The sequence below is a fragment of the Quercus lobata genome, chromosome 8, assembly GCF_001633185.2.
Source record: "Quercus lobata isolate SW786 chromosome 8, ValleyOak3.0 Primary Assembly, whole genome shotgun sequence".
Taxonomy (NCBI): Eukaryota; Viridiplantae; Streptophyta; class Magnoliopsida; order Fagales; family Fagaceae; genus Quercus; species Quercus lobata.
This window is the reverse complement of record NC_044911.1, coordinates 14,046,026-14,060,888: the sequence shown is the minus strand read 5'-3', so window position 1 is coordinate 14,060,888 and position 14,863 is coordinate 14,046,026. Positions and strand designations below refer to the sequence as shown.

The 14,863-nt window shown below is 31.7% G+C and overlaps 1 protein-coding gene across 1 annotated transcript; it reads left to right on the top strand.

The window, feature by feature from the left end:
• Positions 1 to 5,900: 5,900 nt before the first annotated feature.
• On the top strand, positions 5,901 to 10,557 carry LOC115958461 (calcium/calmodulin-regulated receptor-like kinase 1). The gene is made up of 8 exons (XM_031076870.1): positions 5,901 to 6,068; positions 6,940 to 7,307; positions 7,840 to 7,993; positions 8,375 to 8,501; positions 8,756 to 8,841; positions 8,960 to 9,031; positions 9,234 to 9,437; positions 9,921 to 10,557. Exons 2-8 carry the CDS (start codon positions 6,994 to 6,996, stop codon positions 10,254 to 10,256), a joined length of 1,293 nt encoding a protein of 430 aa, XP_030932730.1. The 5' UTR covers positions 5,901 to 6,068; positions 6,940 to 6,993; the 3' UTR covers positions 10,257 to 10,557.
• The last annotated feature ends 4,306 nt before the right edge of the window (positions 10,558 to 14,863 follow it).

The window sequence follows — 14,863 nt, the reverse complement described above, 5'->3', positions numbered from 1 at the left end:
GAGTGGTTTCTTATTGGTGATCCACTCCATGCCTTTTTTGCACTATACAATACTGAGAAAAAAAATGAAATTGGAAGGGTATTAACTATTGTAGTCTATTATTAATATTAATGTCGCATTGAACAGCAAGTTAGCTCTCAACTATGGCATTTGTAAGGTCCACATGCACTTGAACTATTGTCAACCTCATTGAGAACAATCTCCTACCTTTTACAAGTGAATTGCTTGCTGCCATTGTCTTTGATTGATGGAAGCTCCTGTTCATGTTTCATCAAAGCACTGTTGATCACAATTTCAAGAATGGCAATAAGTGTGCAAATACCTTATTGGCTTGGGAAGGATATACACAGTGAAGATTTTGTTTATACGGGTCCCGATCGATTTAGGACCCCCCTTAATTTGTTTGTCAGATATGTTTGATGTTCACTTTACTCGCATTGTAAACCCTTAATTCCAGTTTATTTCCCCTAATTAACAAAAAAGTACAAGAAGCGGAAATTCTGTTTTTTGCTAGTTTGCTGCAGTAAAGCATTCATGAAGAAAAAAAAAAATGCTAATGATACATATTCAAGTGGAGCCCTCCTATACTCAAAGTTGAAAAAACCTTTTCACGTGTGGTCATAAAAATTTTCAATTGCCAATGAACTCTAATTCAAATTCAATTCGACTTCTCCCCATTCAAGACCAATTAGATGTATATATACGTATCTTCTCAATAAAATCACATCAAATCAAAAATGGTAAATACAAAGAAGTAACATGATTAAAAGGTCTCATGAAATAGAAATAAATGGCTCAAATATTCTCCATTGACTCTCTTTGATACTGAACTCAGTAACTCACTCATTTAAAAATTGTACATATAAATTGTACTAACATCTAACCACATTGGTTTTGTCAATATTACAAAAATTACCCTAAATTTTTGAGAAGTGCCCTTGTTCTTGTTCAGATTCCCACCTAGCTAATATATCTTAATTCTGATTAGGATTTCGCATAATCATCACAGCCAACTTCAGTTATGGATATAGTCCAAGGACGACAAGAAGTGAGATATTCGTATTGAAGAGAGTATTTTTGTTTTCTTGAAATGGACTATTAATAAATATCATAAAAATACTCATTAACTAGACCCTTTCAATAATACTATTAATACAAATTATGCATGTAGCAGTAGTGGGTTGGAGGCAAACTGAAAATTGGAGAATTGCTATCTTTTATGGACAAATATAGCTGAGAAGTTTAGAATTTTGAGGTACAGATGCAAAAAGAAAGTTCATCCATGCCTAGAAAATCAACCTTATGTATCTGAGTCTAGAAAAATTTTCCTTTGGGAGAAACTTTCCAGTTGTAGGCTGGGGACAAACGTTACCGATTTCAACGTACCTAAAGCCTCTTTTTAATGCTTTTGTTTCATTGTTTGGGCACACTCGACCGTTTTAGCAATAATTAATAGTATACACTGCCTTACTTTTTTGTGCATTGAGTTGGTAAAGTTAAGGGAGATCCCAATATTTTGCTCATTTCAAAGACAATTATCACCAAAACATTGAATTACTCCTTTACTTTTATCCAGACTTCTAACTTTGTACCTTATGTCGTTTGGTTTTGTATTTTCAGTAACCAAATTGTTGACTATAAAGTATTTTATTTTTCTTTTTTATTTGGTAGGATCTTAACTTTGTGCACTTTTTTTTTAATCAAAAGCGATAGCATTTCTTAACTTTGTGCATTTTGGTTATGCTTTTCTTGAGCCATTCTTTGGTATCCCCGTCAAAATATTCTGTCATTTTTCAAGGCAAGATTACAAAATCAACCCCCATATTGGGCTTGGCTTTTTCTTTTTGTCTTTTTTTTAGGATCATATAATATATATATGAATGCTTTAATTAGCCTCCTTTTTTGGCATAAGGATATACTCCATATAGAGAGAGATTCATTTATTATATTGTGTGAATTAGTCAATACGTCGTGACCTCCACCATGTCATGCCACTGTGTTTAGATTTAGATTAGGTGGGTGTTTCATAATCAATCGTTATTCTTTTTGACTCGCAGTTCTGCCTCTCATGCTTAACGTACCACTTGGGACATTGTATATTGAATTATATCCTTGTATTTCATTTCGATGAAATGGTCAATGACCTCCTAAGTTCAGCAATGTCGCATTCCCTAATGAGCAAAGCTTAGCCAAAGTGCTAAACAGTCTTATATATTCATAAATATACTCATGTCTAAGTAGAATGCGACACTGCACGTACCTTCCAAAGCTCAGTTGGACTCCAAGAATGACTAATTAATTGAACCAAAAAAATTTGAATACACCAATGGTATACAATCTTACATCTGGCTGAACATGTATTGTGCTAGATTCTCCAAGTTTTTTATACTTCCTATTTTTATTTGACCCAAAAAGATTAAAAATATATAATAGGTCACGTTATTAGGCGAGACAGATTGGAATTTTGATGTATCTTTTGGTATAGATATATACATCGATCAGGTGGGTATTGCAGAGTGATGGGCCATATATAGTTTAAGAAAATAATTTATCATCATTGATTTTTCAAGATGTCAATCTTGATTGTAGTGACAGGATTTTAGTCATTTAAATCAATTTCAGAAGTGGGGTTCACTTGCCATCACCTAAACTTTGCTGTTATGTTATTGTTTATTACCTTTTTTTTCTTTCAATCTATCAGATTAGGTGTGTTTCTTAAGAAAAAAATAAGAAGAAAAGGCAGATTAGGTGTGTTTACCATTTTGACAATTGCTCACTACCACTCTCAAAATTTTTTCGTACCTATTAACCGCCAACATCAACAACCAATGCATTTGTCATATGAACAATTTCTTCTGTCGCTATTGTGGTGAGCACAGCACAATATAATAAAAGCTTACTCCAAGTCCATACATTCATGAGCATGTACAAGATTCATGATTGTCCAAATAATTGCTATTCCTACTAATTAAGCTCTCATATTAAAAGACTTTTATCACCTATCAAAATTTATATATATGAGTGAAACTTACGTTAGGAACTATAGGTCAAAATATTCTATGCAGCTTAAGAAACTACGATCCTAACATCAAAGAATGTTACAGCAGTAAGAGTGAGATAACTCTCAAAAAAGGGTGTCAATATTGTTATCCTTGAAGAAGTCATCATCTCAATTAATGACTTATTATTATTCGTAGAATAAGGTTTAGTTTTGGGAATCACCTTTTAATGTTATGACTTATGAGCTAGAATGCGACCTCTTCATGATCATCTCAACTTTTCTTGTATTAGACCTAGTTTTCATGCCTTGGAAAGTTCCTTGCAAATACCTAATGATAGTCATTTAGGATTGTACGGCACATGCAGACAATATACCCTTTTTTGTTCTACATAATTGGTTGACTGTTACCTAATTTATCATAGTTTCATATTACTTTGTGAGATTAAATGTTATTGAAATTCTATTTTTAATTTATTATATATAGAATAAATAAATTTGATAAAGAAATAAAATAATTCAATTTTGTAAAGAGTAATTACAAGAAAGGAAATAAATATAAGAAGAAATAGACATTAATAAACTATAGTCATTTTATTTGCAAACATAGCATGCTGAAAAAGATTCTTCAGTAGTCCTAGGTCCCAAAAGTGTATGAAAAATACTGTCAAAAAACGCAATATTACAGAGGAAATTAAGTAAAACAGAATCCCAATGGGACTTAGGACAAGTTACTTTGTGAGATTAAATATTATTGAAATTCTATTTTTAGTTAATTATAAATAGAATAAATAAATTTTATAAAGAAATAAAGTAATTAAATTTTATAAAGTGTAATTACAAGAAAGGAAATAATTATAAGAACAAGTAGACATTAATAAACTACAAGTCATTTTATTTTCCAACATAACATAATGAAAAAGATTCTTCAATAGTCATTTTTTTTTACAAGATAGAAATTATACTCTGGCCTACTCTAAGTGTATATATATGTAAAACTCTTTCTTAGAGACATGAACCTCAGCTCTTACCCTCTATACCCCACAAGCACTTATACTTGTGGGATGATCATTGCACCAAAGATGTATGCTAGTGATTCTTCAATAGTCCTAATCCCTAAAAGTATATGACAAAAACCATCAAAGCCCAATATAACAAAGGAAATTAAGGGCCTATTTGGATTGAGGGGGGAAGGAGGGTAATTGGGAGGAGTACTGGAGTAGAGTTGGCTGAAACTAGACTAAGTTTGGGCTAATTCTACTCTACTTTCCTCTTTCTCCCTCAATCCAATTGGACCAAAAGTAAAACATATTTCTAATGGACTTATGACAAGTCATTTTCAAAAAGAAAATTAGAAAGATGTAGTCTATTTTCTCTTTAGTGGTATGTTTCTCATTTTTGTGGTCTCAATTTTGTTTAATCACTTGTTGAGGAATATATAGAGGTCTCAAATTTCAACCTAATTAATTTTAGGAAGGAAAAAGAAAAAAGATTTTTTTTTTTATTTTTTTATTGGGAGTTTCAACCTATGATGTCCACTTCTGATTATAACTATTTATCATCAAACCAAGACACCAATAAGTTTTTTGTGTAGGTAGGGTTGAACCCCATATCTCTTATATAACCATTAGAGACTTTACCAGTTGAACTAATCAGAACCAAAAAAAAAAACCCTAAAAGACCTAACATAATGAAAGTACACAAATAATTATTTCCCCTTGTGCTATTGGACTATTTCCGAATACTTAGGAAAAAGTTGGTAAATACTAATAACTTGATGGTACCTCATCCAATCACCATATATTTTTTCGTAGTTTCCGAACCACGTAGTGCGTAGTGTACGTTGCATCAATGAATAACCCAACCACTTGCATAGTTACCCAACTAAAAGTGCACCCTGTCCCAATCCAAAAAGCAAAAATTACACTTGCACTCGTTATTTTAGGACCATAATTAATTCTATACCAATTTTTACAATAATTCTATATGGATATTGTAATGGATTGTTAATAACTTTTACATAAATTACTACTATTTTTTTCTATTCATATTTAAAATGAGTAAGTGCTATTAGAACATATGTTAATGGACTATTTTTTAAAGAAAAATGCTAAAATGCCCTATGAGCATTTTTTTTTAAATTATTTATAGAGTTTCAATCTATTTTAATGATTGCTCTCTTTATCTTCAGACCAAGACACAAATCTGTTTTTCGTGTAGGCAAGAATTGAATCCAAATTTCTTATTCAACCATAAGAGATTTTAACAATTAAACTAACTGGGAAAATGATAAAACAATTAATTTTTCTAACTTTTTTATATTTTTCATGAAAATAGTGTTAAAATTTTTCTAATATGGTTCATTAACGATTGTCTTAAAGAAACCTGTTAACATAACATTAAAAAAAAATTAATATCACTTTCATGAAAATTATAAAAATGAGTCAAAAAAATCAATTACTTCTTTTTTTCTCAAATTTTTTTTTTTAAATAATTACTAAATCATTCCCTCTATATATATATAAATATAAATGTATTGCTCTATAATTTATAGTAGGAGTAGACTAATAGACACAAAAGAAATTGAAAAATCCCCAAAATCCCTCCATTTCATCGGGGCATTTTGGTCATATTACATAAACCGAGGTCATTTTGGGAACACCAAAAAAATCCACCTCGAGGCGCGTTTTTTTTTTATTACAGCCAACGGCGACTCACGGAATTTTAAAACGCAGGGAAATAAAAACCCACTTCACACTCTGCTTTTTCATTCATTTCTTGGAGATACTTTTCCTTTATTAAAAATCAATTTCTCACAACAACTTGCTTTTTTGTTTTTGTTTTTCTCGAAGTACTTAGCATTAGCAGTAGTGTTTCCATTTTGTTCTTGTTTCCAAACATACAAAATAAAATAAATAAATAAAGAAGTTCGTATCTGGTTCTCTCTTTTCTTCTCTTCTCTCATCAAACAAACACATATTCCTTTCTTTCTCTTAAAAAAACAAAAGTCTCTGAAAAATCACTTTCAGAAAACATGTAGTAACTGCCTCAACCGATGTCGATTCAACAGGTAACGTGGAAATAATCACTGTCCCTTCTGTCAATGCAGTTACTGTTTTACACTGTCTGTTTTTATTTCCTTTTTTTTTTTTGTTTTTTTTTCAATTTCTCTTTGCTTTTTGGTTTTTGGTTTCTGGGGTCGATTCAAAAAACTTTTTTTTTCTTGATTCATTGATTGTTTGGTTTTTCTTGAGCTGTGTTTGGTTGCTGAGGAAAAAAAAAAAGCTGACTTGAAGAAAAGAAAGTGTTCATGAGCTTGATCAAATGCTTGTCTATTTTTACGAAGTAATTGTATATTCAGTTGTTTAACCATTTTTCTGTGTAGTGATCTTGATCATTTGCTCTATATTTAAATTTCTACTTAGAAAGATTGAGCATCAGATAGATAGTTTAGTAAAATATCTATTGTTGCCAGATGGGGGTTTCTCGTTCTAATCAAATTTAATAAATTCAGAGCAGAAATGAGGTAGTTTATGGCGTACAAGTCTAATATTGCTAATTGATTAATACCCTTTTTTTATTTAGAAGTTTATATGGTAACAAAGTCAAATTGAAACTAATTGGAAAGATAGTTGTATTATAATCTAATCTGAAATCTCAATCGGGTCTTCTACGTTGTTGTCATTGTGTGCTTGTATTGAATTGTGCATTAAGACTTTTTCTGGGTTGTTTTAATGGAATGTTCTTCTGGCATATTTCTGTTAGTTTGTTGTTGAAATCTCTATTTGACTTCTTGGGTGGCTATGAATATTGAACAGTTGATCTATAAGTTGACTTCTTAGTTTTTAGCTTCTTCGATTGAGTAGTAGGATAGGATTTCTAGTGGTTCAGTTTTCTTTTTCGACTTAGTTTTGTTGAAACATTGTTGGGCCAATATGCAGGGTGGTCAAAGGATTGGACAATTGAATAGGGAGTATTGAAGAACAGAAGAGGAGATGAAAGGGGAGTCATCGGGGTTGATTATTGGGATTTCCATAGGCGTGGTGATTGGAGTGGTTTTGGCTATTTTTGCACTGTTTTGTTTTAGGTACCATAGGAAGCGCTCGCAGATAGGGAATAGCAGTTCGAGGAGAGCAGCAGCTATCCCTATCCGTACAAATGGTGCTGATTCTTGTACTATATTATCTGACTCAACCATTGGTCCGGAATCTCCTGTGAAGTCTGGACGTAATGGCAGGTCCTTATGGCTTGAGGGATTCAGGAGGAGCAATGTGGTCTCGGCATCTGGAATACTTGAGTATCCTTACAAGTATGCTTTCCTTTGCACTTTCTGCACCTATACACCATGGTTTTGGATTAAATAGTTTCTTATCATTATCATATCTATATATGTCTTAAGATTTTTAACAATGATCAATTGTATATATAGAAGTGGCATTTTGGCCTCTTTTTTTTTTTTTTTTTTTTTTTTTTTTTTTTTTTTTTGTGCCCTTGAAAAGGTGCAACTTTATACAATTTGTGAAAATGTTGACTATGCTCAGTTGAGACCTATCATGTCTTTCCAGTATTAGAATCTTAAAATATATATATATATATATATATATATATATATATAAATGATGATAATCTGTCAACAATCGAGAGAATTGGTTAGAATTTTTCATGAGTATAACCCATGTTACACCATTCCAACGATTATTAGATTTGTCATTTTGAGATGTGCTCTTTTTGTGTTTTGGTGGCTATTAATACAAGTAGTAGCTGTTCTCCACACCTAGGTTTCTTTGAGCTTTCCTTTTACCCCCTTTTTAATTAATTTTGGCTTAATGGTTTTCATGCAGGGATCTGCAGAAAGCAACCCGCAATTTCACAACTTTAATAGGACAAGGTGCATTTGGTCCTGTTTACAGAGCTCAGATGTCAAGTGGTGAGACAGTTGCTGTTAAAGTGCTTGCAACTGATTCTAAACAAGGGGAGAAAGAGTTCCAGACAGAGGTAGTGATGCTTAATGGATGATATTTTTTTATATTTCATGTACCCAACAGCATATATTTGTCTACAAAATAAATTTGGTGGGAAAATTTGGTAGAGTATGGGAGCTCAATGATCAGTCAATCAGGAAAGTGAGACAACGTAATAACTATCAGGAAAACTAATAAACAAAATCCTCCCAGAAATTAGCTGCTTATAAACATGTATGAGAGCTTTATTCCATCCTTCAAGAAAAAACTACTCCTTTTGCCTTTGTGTAAACAACCACCAGTTTGAATGTGTCTTAGTTGCCATTCATTGACATGTAACTGATTTCTTTATGTAATATTTTTCTGTTCTTAAAACAGTTTCATCAGTTTTAACCCCCCTTCTAATCATTCTCAGGTTATGTTATTGGGAAGGTTGCATCACCGGAATCTTGTGAATTTGGTTGGATATTGTGCAGAAAAAGGCCAGCATATGCTTTTATACGTCTATATGAATAAAGGCAGCTTGGCTTCTCATTTGTACAGTAAGCAGCCTATCATCTTAATGATATAACTCAACTATATTGAGTTTCTACAAATGCATGATTTGTATGTCTCTGGCATGACTGAATTTTTTGGTCTTCCTTGACCTTTTTTTTTTTTTCCTTCTAGTGACTTGAGTCATCCTTTCATAATGCATTGGTGCATTGAACTAACCTTGTGCTAGAATAACTCTGTGCATTTTATTGTTTTATTCATATATTTAGTAATAAACATCATAATTTTCTTCTTAATGCAGGTGAAGAACATGAAGCATTGAACTGGGATTTAAGAGTTCATATATCTTTAGATATTGCAAGAGGTTTGGAGTATCTTCATGATGGGGTAATTAGACATCTTATGTCTACTAAATGATGGATATCTGTCTTTTTGTGTGAACACCTGTACATGCATATGATTTATTTAAGGTGCTTATTTGTTATTACCTATATTATCACTTCAGGCAGTTCCTCCTGTAATACACCGTGATATTAAATCTTCCAATATTCTATTGGATCAGTCCATGAGAGCCAGGGTACGTCTCTTTTCATGATTGTTGATTATCTTAACCTCAAAAGAGTGTAATTATTTTGCTATTTGAAGAGGACCTTTATATTTAAGCCCTTGATAGACGTTCCTGAGTTTTGGATCATTTGAAATAAAACTTTTCCGAAGATACAAGTAATTGGTTAGGCCACCCCTTATATTGTTGTAGCTTGTTGTGCTGGATCAAGCAGGTTGCTGATTTTGGGCTTTCAAGAGAAGAGATGGTGGACAAACACGCAGTTAATGTACGGGGTACTTTTGGGTATCTTGATCCTGAGTATATATCCACAAAGGCTTTCACTAAGAAAAGTGATGTTTACAGTTTTGGAGTGTTGCTCTTTGAACTTATTGCTGGCAGAAATCCTCAACAGGGTCTCATGGAATATGTTGAGCTTGTAAGCTCTCTCTCTCTCTCTCTCTCTACGTGTGTGTGTGCGTGTGTGTGTATTAATGCAAATAAAGCAATATAGGAATATAGTACTGGAAGTAGATTGTAATTCTTTTTGAGTAGTTTTAATACAACCCGTATTTGAGCTTCTTCCTATGTTTAATATAGTTATTTTACTCAGAAAAAAGTGTGATACTGGAAGTGCAAGGGTCATTACCTTGAAGTTTTGAATGATATTTATGATTCCTCTATTGTTTTTGTCATATAATAAAATTCTAGAATAAGTGAAAATGCACCGAATGTTAAAGAATGGCTGAAGACAAGCTTTGCAGTTAAGGCCAAAGGTCACAATTGTTTTATCCAATCCCAAAGGGAAAATTTATGTTACTCAAAGAAAAAGGATCATTGTTGACTTGTGTTGCATAAGTGCTGACCTGGTCACAGTCACGTATGCTTGCTATTTTAATGCATTTTCTTGTTTGATGAATAGGCAGCAATGAATATTGAGGGAAAAGTTGGATGGGAGGAAATTGTGGATTCCCACCTGGAAGGGAAATTTGATGTGCAAGAACTCAACGAAGTGGCAACTCTTGCATACAAATGCATCAACCGAGTCCCAAGAAAACGACCTTCCATGAGGGATGTTGTGCAAGTGCTGTCGAGGATCATTAAGTTGAGACACAATAGGAAACATCACAAAAATTCCTTATCTGCCACAGCAGATGAAGTCTCCATTGATGTTGACCAACTAGAAACCAGGTCTCCAATCTCTGAACACCGAAGAGAGGAATCCATGGATAGCACAGTTGACACCTATGAACTATAGATGATGGTTTTTCCATTTGTTAATTTGTTTTGTTCCTTGGTTTCTTGGTTTTGCTTTTTGCTGTATATCCAGTCTAAAAGGAGTTCAAAGGCTAGCAGATCTGTTGTAGTTCTGATTTACTCTCAAGTGACTTAGGATTCAGATCAGCGTCTCATGAATTTTGTGCAACATAGTTGATAGTTGTCTTTTTCTTTAGGAAGCATACACACTTCATTTGGGGTGCCATACTGGTGTCTTACCAGTATTGTACCTTGCTGTGTCATTATAATTTTTCAAAAATTGCTTGTGTCGCCATGTCTTATAGGCAACCATGTCTGTCTGTGCTTCCTAGCTTTTGCCCCCCCCCCCCCCCAACCCCTTCTCTCTCTCTCTCCTCTTTCTCTATGTTCGCTAATATGACACGACGCATCTTTATGTTTGTAAATTCATACTTTAGAAATGAAAATGAAGGAAAATAGCTCTTTACCTCTATCTTATTTTGGAGTGGTATTGGCTTTCTGTCAACCCAATCATTATCATGCTTGTCTCTAGTATTACACCCTCCTAAGGTTTCACTGTGATAACTGATAACCTCTTTAAATCAACATACCTTTTTAAGATAGGGTGCTCTTTTCTTTAGTTTTCTCTCAAAATAAATGACTTGTGGCAGTTGTGGGAGAGATGACTCATTCTCATCATTCAACGGTACCACCACGGGCCCATTCATTATAGAGTAGATTGTTGCTTTTCTCGGTCAAACCTTACGGCATATTTAGTACGAAAGAACATACTTAGAATTGGATGGCTATAAATTTGTAATAAGCTAATACTCATTTGGATGTGTTTTCATTATAATGACTTCTTTTTTAGGTGTAAACATTATAAGGACTTTAAATAAGGATTTTTTTTTTTTTTATTTTTTTTATATTGAAACTCTCTCCCAAAAAAAAAAAAAAAAAATTGCTCCTTTATAATATTGTAAGATCATTTTTTGTTAATAAAAAGTAACATTTCCAAATATTAATTGCAATAATTTAATACCATAATAATTTTATATTATAGTGTTAAATTAAATAAAAAATTTAAAAAAAATTGCAAACTCATTTTCTTTATGTATTAATTTAAATTTAATATATGTACTACCTTTTTTTTTTTTTTTTTTTTTAATGAAACATGTATTTTTTTTTTTTAAATCAAACTTGTTTAATATATAATCATGCTAGTATTTAGGGGAGATATTAAGATAGCATTTTTTTAATTTATAAATAAGATAGTATTTCACGCCTATAGTTTTTGTTCTTTGATTGCTTTTATTAATCAGGTTAAGAGACTAATTGTTTTTTGGTGCAAGTAGAGATTAAACTTCAAATCTCTTATTTGTTAACACGAGACTTTACTAGGTGAGTTGATTAGATAGTAATCTACATATATATATATATATATATATATTTATATTAAAAGCCAAAGTTTAGGGAAAACTCAATTAAATTTCAATTTGATTCTCAATTTTGCGCCACGTGTTCCATCTAATTTTTAATTTTTATACCAAGTGAACTATTGAGTGTAAAAATCGAAGAGTCCAAATCCAATTAATTGGATTTCAATTAGAGTCCAATTTTGCGTCCATCTAGTTTTTTTAATTTTTGTGGCAAGTGAATTATTGAGTGCAAAAACTAAAGAGTCCAAATTCAATTAAATTCTAAATTATATATATAATATATAATATATGAGAAATCATTACATATTTTAGAAATGTATTGTTTAAAAAAATGTGTAAACTAATACCATATATAATTTGGACATCTTCTCAAGAAAATGTATAATTTGAATTGTGTAATTGTGATTGTTTTTAATTGTATCCGTACATATATATTGGGTTGTAAACACAAAATTTCTCAATTGCAGAAAATCAAACAAATTGAAAAAGGTGTCACAAATTTATTTTTGTATTAATCAAGTAGTGAGTAAAATCTCTGTTTCGATTCTTTCACAAAAGAATACTCTTCTGATTCTATCTTTTTTGTGGTCTTGACTCAAACAGGAAATCCTCTTGGCATTGGTTGGAAGATGGATTAAACGGTCTTCACAACAAATCTTTGGCTTTGAGCTTGTTAGAGATTTGTTGTTCTGCAAGTTCTTCAAGTCCTTCGATTGTTCTTCAAGTTCTTTGAAGATTTTTTGATTTTAGGTTGAAATTCTTCAGTGCTTTAGAGGCAAGATTTCTCCAGAACTTTGACTTCTTGAAAACTTGGTCTTGAAAATGATAGTGATGTCCTCTGTTTATAGTGGTTTTAAAGGATAAACTCCACTTTGAATTGATATACTTGAAAAGATGTAGTAGACTCTGATTGGCCCAAATTTTTCTTAGAAATAATTATCTTTATTTATCTATTTTGATAAATGTCATATTTTTATAAAGATAATAATCAACAAAGATAAATAATTATCTCTGTAGGGTCCTTGGGCCTAGAAGTACATTATTTATTCATATGTTGGGCCTATGGCCTAAGCCGGGGACAAAGATCCGCCCGAGGATGAGATGTCTTCATTAGCGGAATTTACACTGATGAATAAATGGTGGGGTTTAGTCCTAAAGGCTTCGGAAAGTTTGCCGAGGACGAAAACTTCCTCGCCCGTCTTAGCTGAGGTCCTGGGAAATAGATTGATAGCAAAGATGGCAATCCTTGAAATTCGTTTGGGGTGGATAAGCACAGCAGAGATATGAGATAAAGATGAACCCCAAAATATCTAGGGAGAAAGCTGTTGCCTCCGCATTAAATGCATTGCAGCTAATCCACCAGCTGCATTAATGTGGACGCAATGCTTGAACAGTGTATTTCAGTCTTACAGCCACTACTTAAAGACTTATAAGAAGGACTGATGGGACAACTATCAACCCTAACCATCTAGCATACAGGTGGACGGTTGAGGTGAAGAGAGAAGAGAGTATAAAAGGAGAGGAGAAAGAACAATGTAGGGGATCGGAAATGAGAGAGAAAAAACACAGTAGCAATCCACAATCAAACTTGTAACACTTTCTAAGAACATTATATTAGAACTGTTGTCCTCGGACTTCGTTGAGGACGTTCCTTCTTCATTTCTTAATAGTCCATTTTTATCTTTTTGTCGTGAAGCCTATCCATGTCGTTGTCTGATTAACTAAAGCCTAGTGTCTCAACCCATTCCTCTACAAATTCATTATTTTGGGCCTCTTGGGCCAAAGTCTGTCCACATGCTGGGTTAGCTTTTTCAAGTCGGGTCCCTACAATCTCTATTTAATTTATTTATTTTAATTAAGATAATTATCCATCAATTTTGAATAGAAAATTTAACTTTATTTATTTTAATAAAGATAATTATCCCTAAATTTTGAATAGGAAATTTATCTTTGTTTTGTGGGCCAAATGACATGTGGCAAATTTTAATATACCAATGTGATGTTAATTTGGATGACACATGTCATCATTTGATTTAATTAATTTAATGACATATTAATTTGGAATTTGTCACTAAACTTTTGATGTGGCATTTTGTAATTGGCTTGACAAATTTTTGTCTCAATTATACAATTATTTAAGTTATACATTATTGAATGTTAAGCGAGACCCACAAAGAATATTAAAATAATTATGTAAGCACTTTAGTAAATTTGATTGAAATATGACTCAATTATTATCATCAAATCTTGTTATAACATATTGTGAAATACATATTTTGGATTCTATTGCTGTGTTATCACCACACCAATGCAGCATATTTATTCCATTACAACTTTTATAACACTTATTCTTATTTCTAACTTATCATTATTATTGTGTACCAAATGTGCCATTAGTTACAATTTTTTAGGCATTGTATCTTAGAATTCAATCTCGTGGTTAAATTGACCAAAAGTGATACAACTGAATTTAATTATGCTAAAAAGAAGATATATTATTTGTGTTATATTGTTTAATACAGCCATATGATTGATATTATTTAGAGAACCTAATTTACTTAAAAATAGTAGAGAACCTAAGATAAGAAACTACTCATAATTTTTATCTTTTATATTTTTCTCTAATTTTGGGGCCAAAATACTAGATGACTGAATTTTTCATAATACAAAAGGATTAAAAAAAAATCATTAATTAAATTGGTTAATAAAGAAAAATGGAAAAATAACCTTTCCTTGCTCTTAACTGTTGACGGTTGATGAGAGAAACATGCATTGCTAATCCAAAATGAAAAGGGCTAATTTTTTTCTTCATTTTTATTTTAACACAAGTCATAGAAAATAATAGTATTTATTTTTTCAAAATCTGTGGATTAAATTCAGATCTCTTTGTAAAAAAAAAAAAAAAAAAATTTAAGGTCATTGCTCTATTTTATTAAGGTGAGTATATAAATGATAATTAATATATATTTTTACTCTTGTGAGAAACAAACAGTCACACACATGAAGGTAGTAGGAATGATATTTTAATACAAAAGAACACCAAAAACTTTACTCAAAAGTAATGATAACTTTTAAGGGTAGGTGAGACAAATTATATTAGTATTCATAAATATACTCTCTTAAGGAATAAAAATAAATAAATAAATCATTATATATATCTTAATCAAATTTCAAAATATCAATTCTAATA

Excerpts from the sequence above, each read along its gene's own strand:
- LOC115958461 (XM_031076870.1), top strand. The coding sequence starts at position 6,994 with ATGAAAGGGGAGTCATCGGGGTTGATTATTGGGATTTCCATAGGCGTG. Across the intron at positions 8,842-8,959 it reads TGGAGTATCTTCATGATGGG|GCAGTTCCTCCTGTAATACA; the intron begins GTAATTAGACAT and ends TTATCACTTCAG. Across the intron at positions 9,438-9,920 it reads TCATGGAATATGTTGAGCTT|GCAGCAATGAATATTGAGGG; the intron begins GTAAGCTCTCTC and ends TTTGATGAATAG.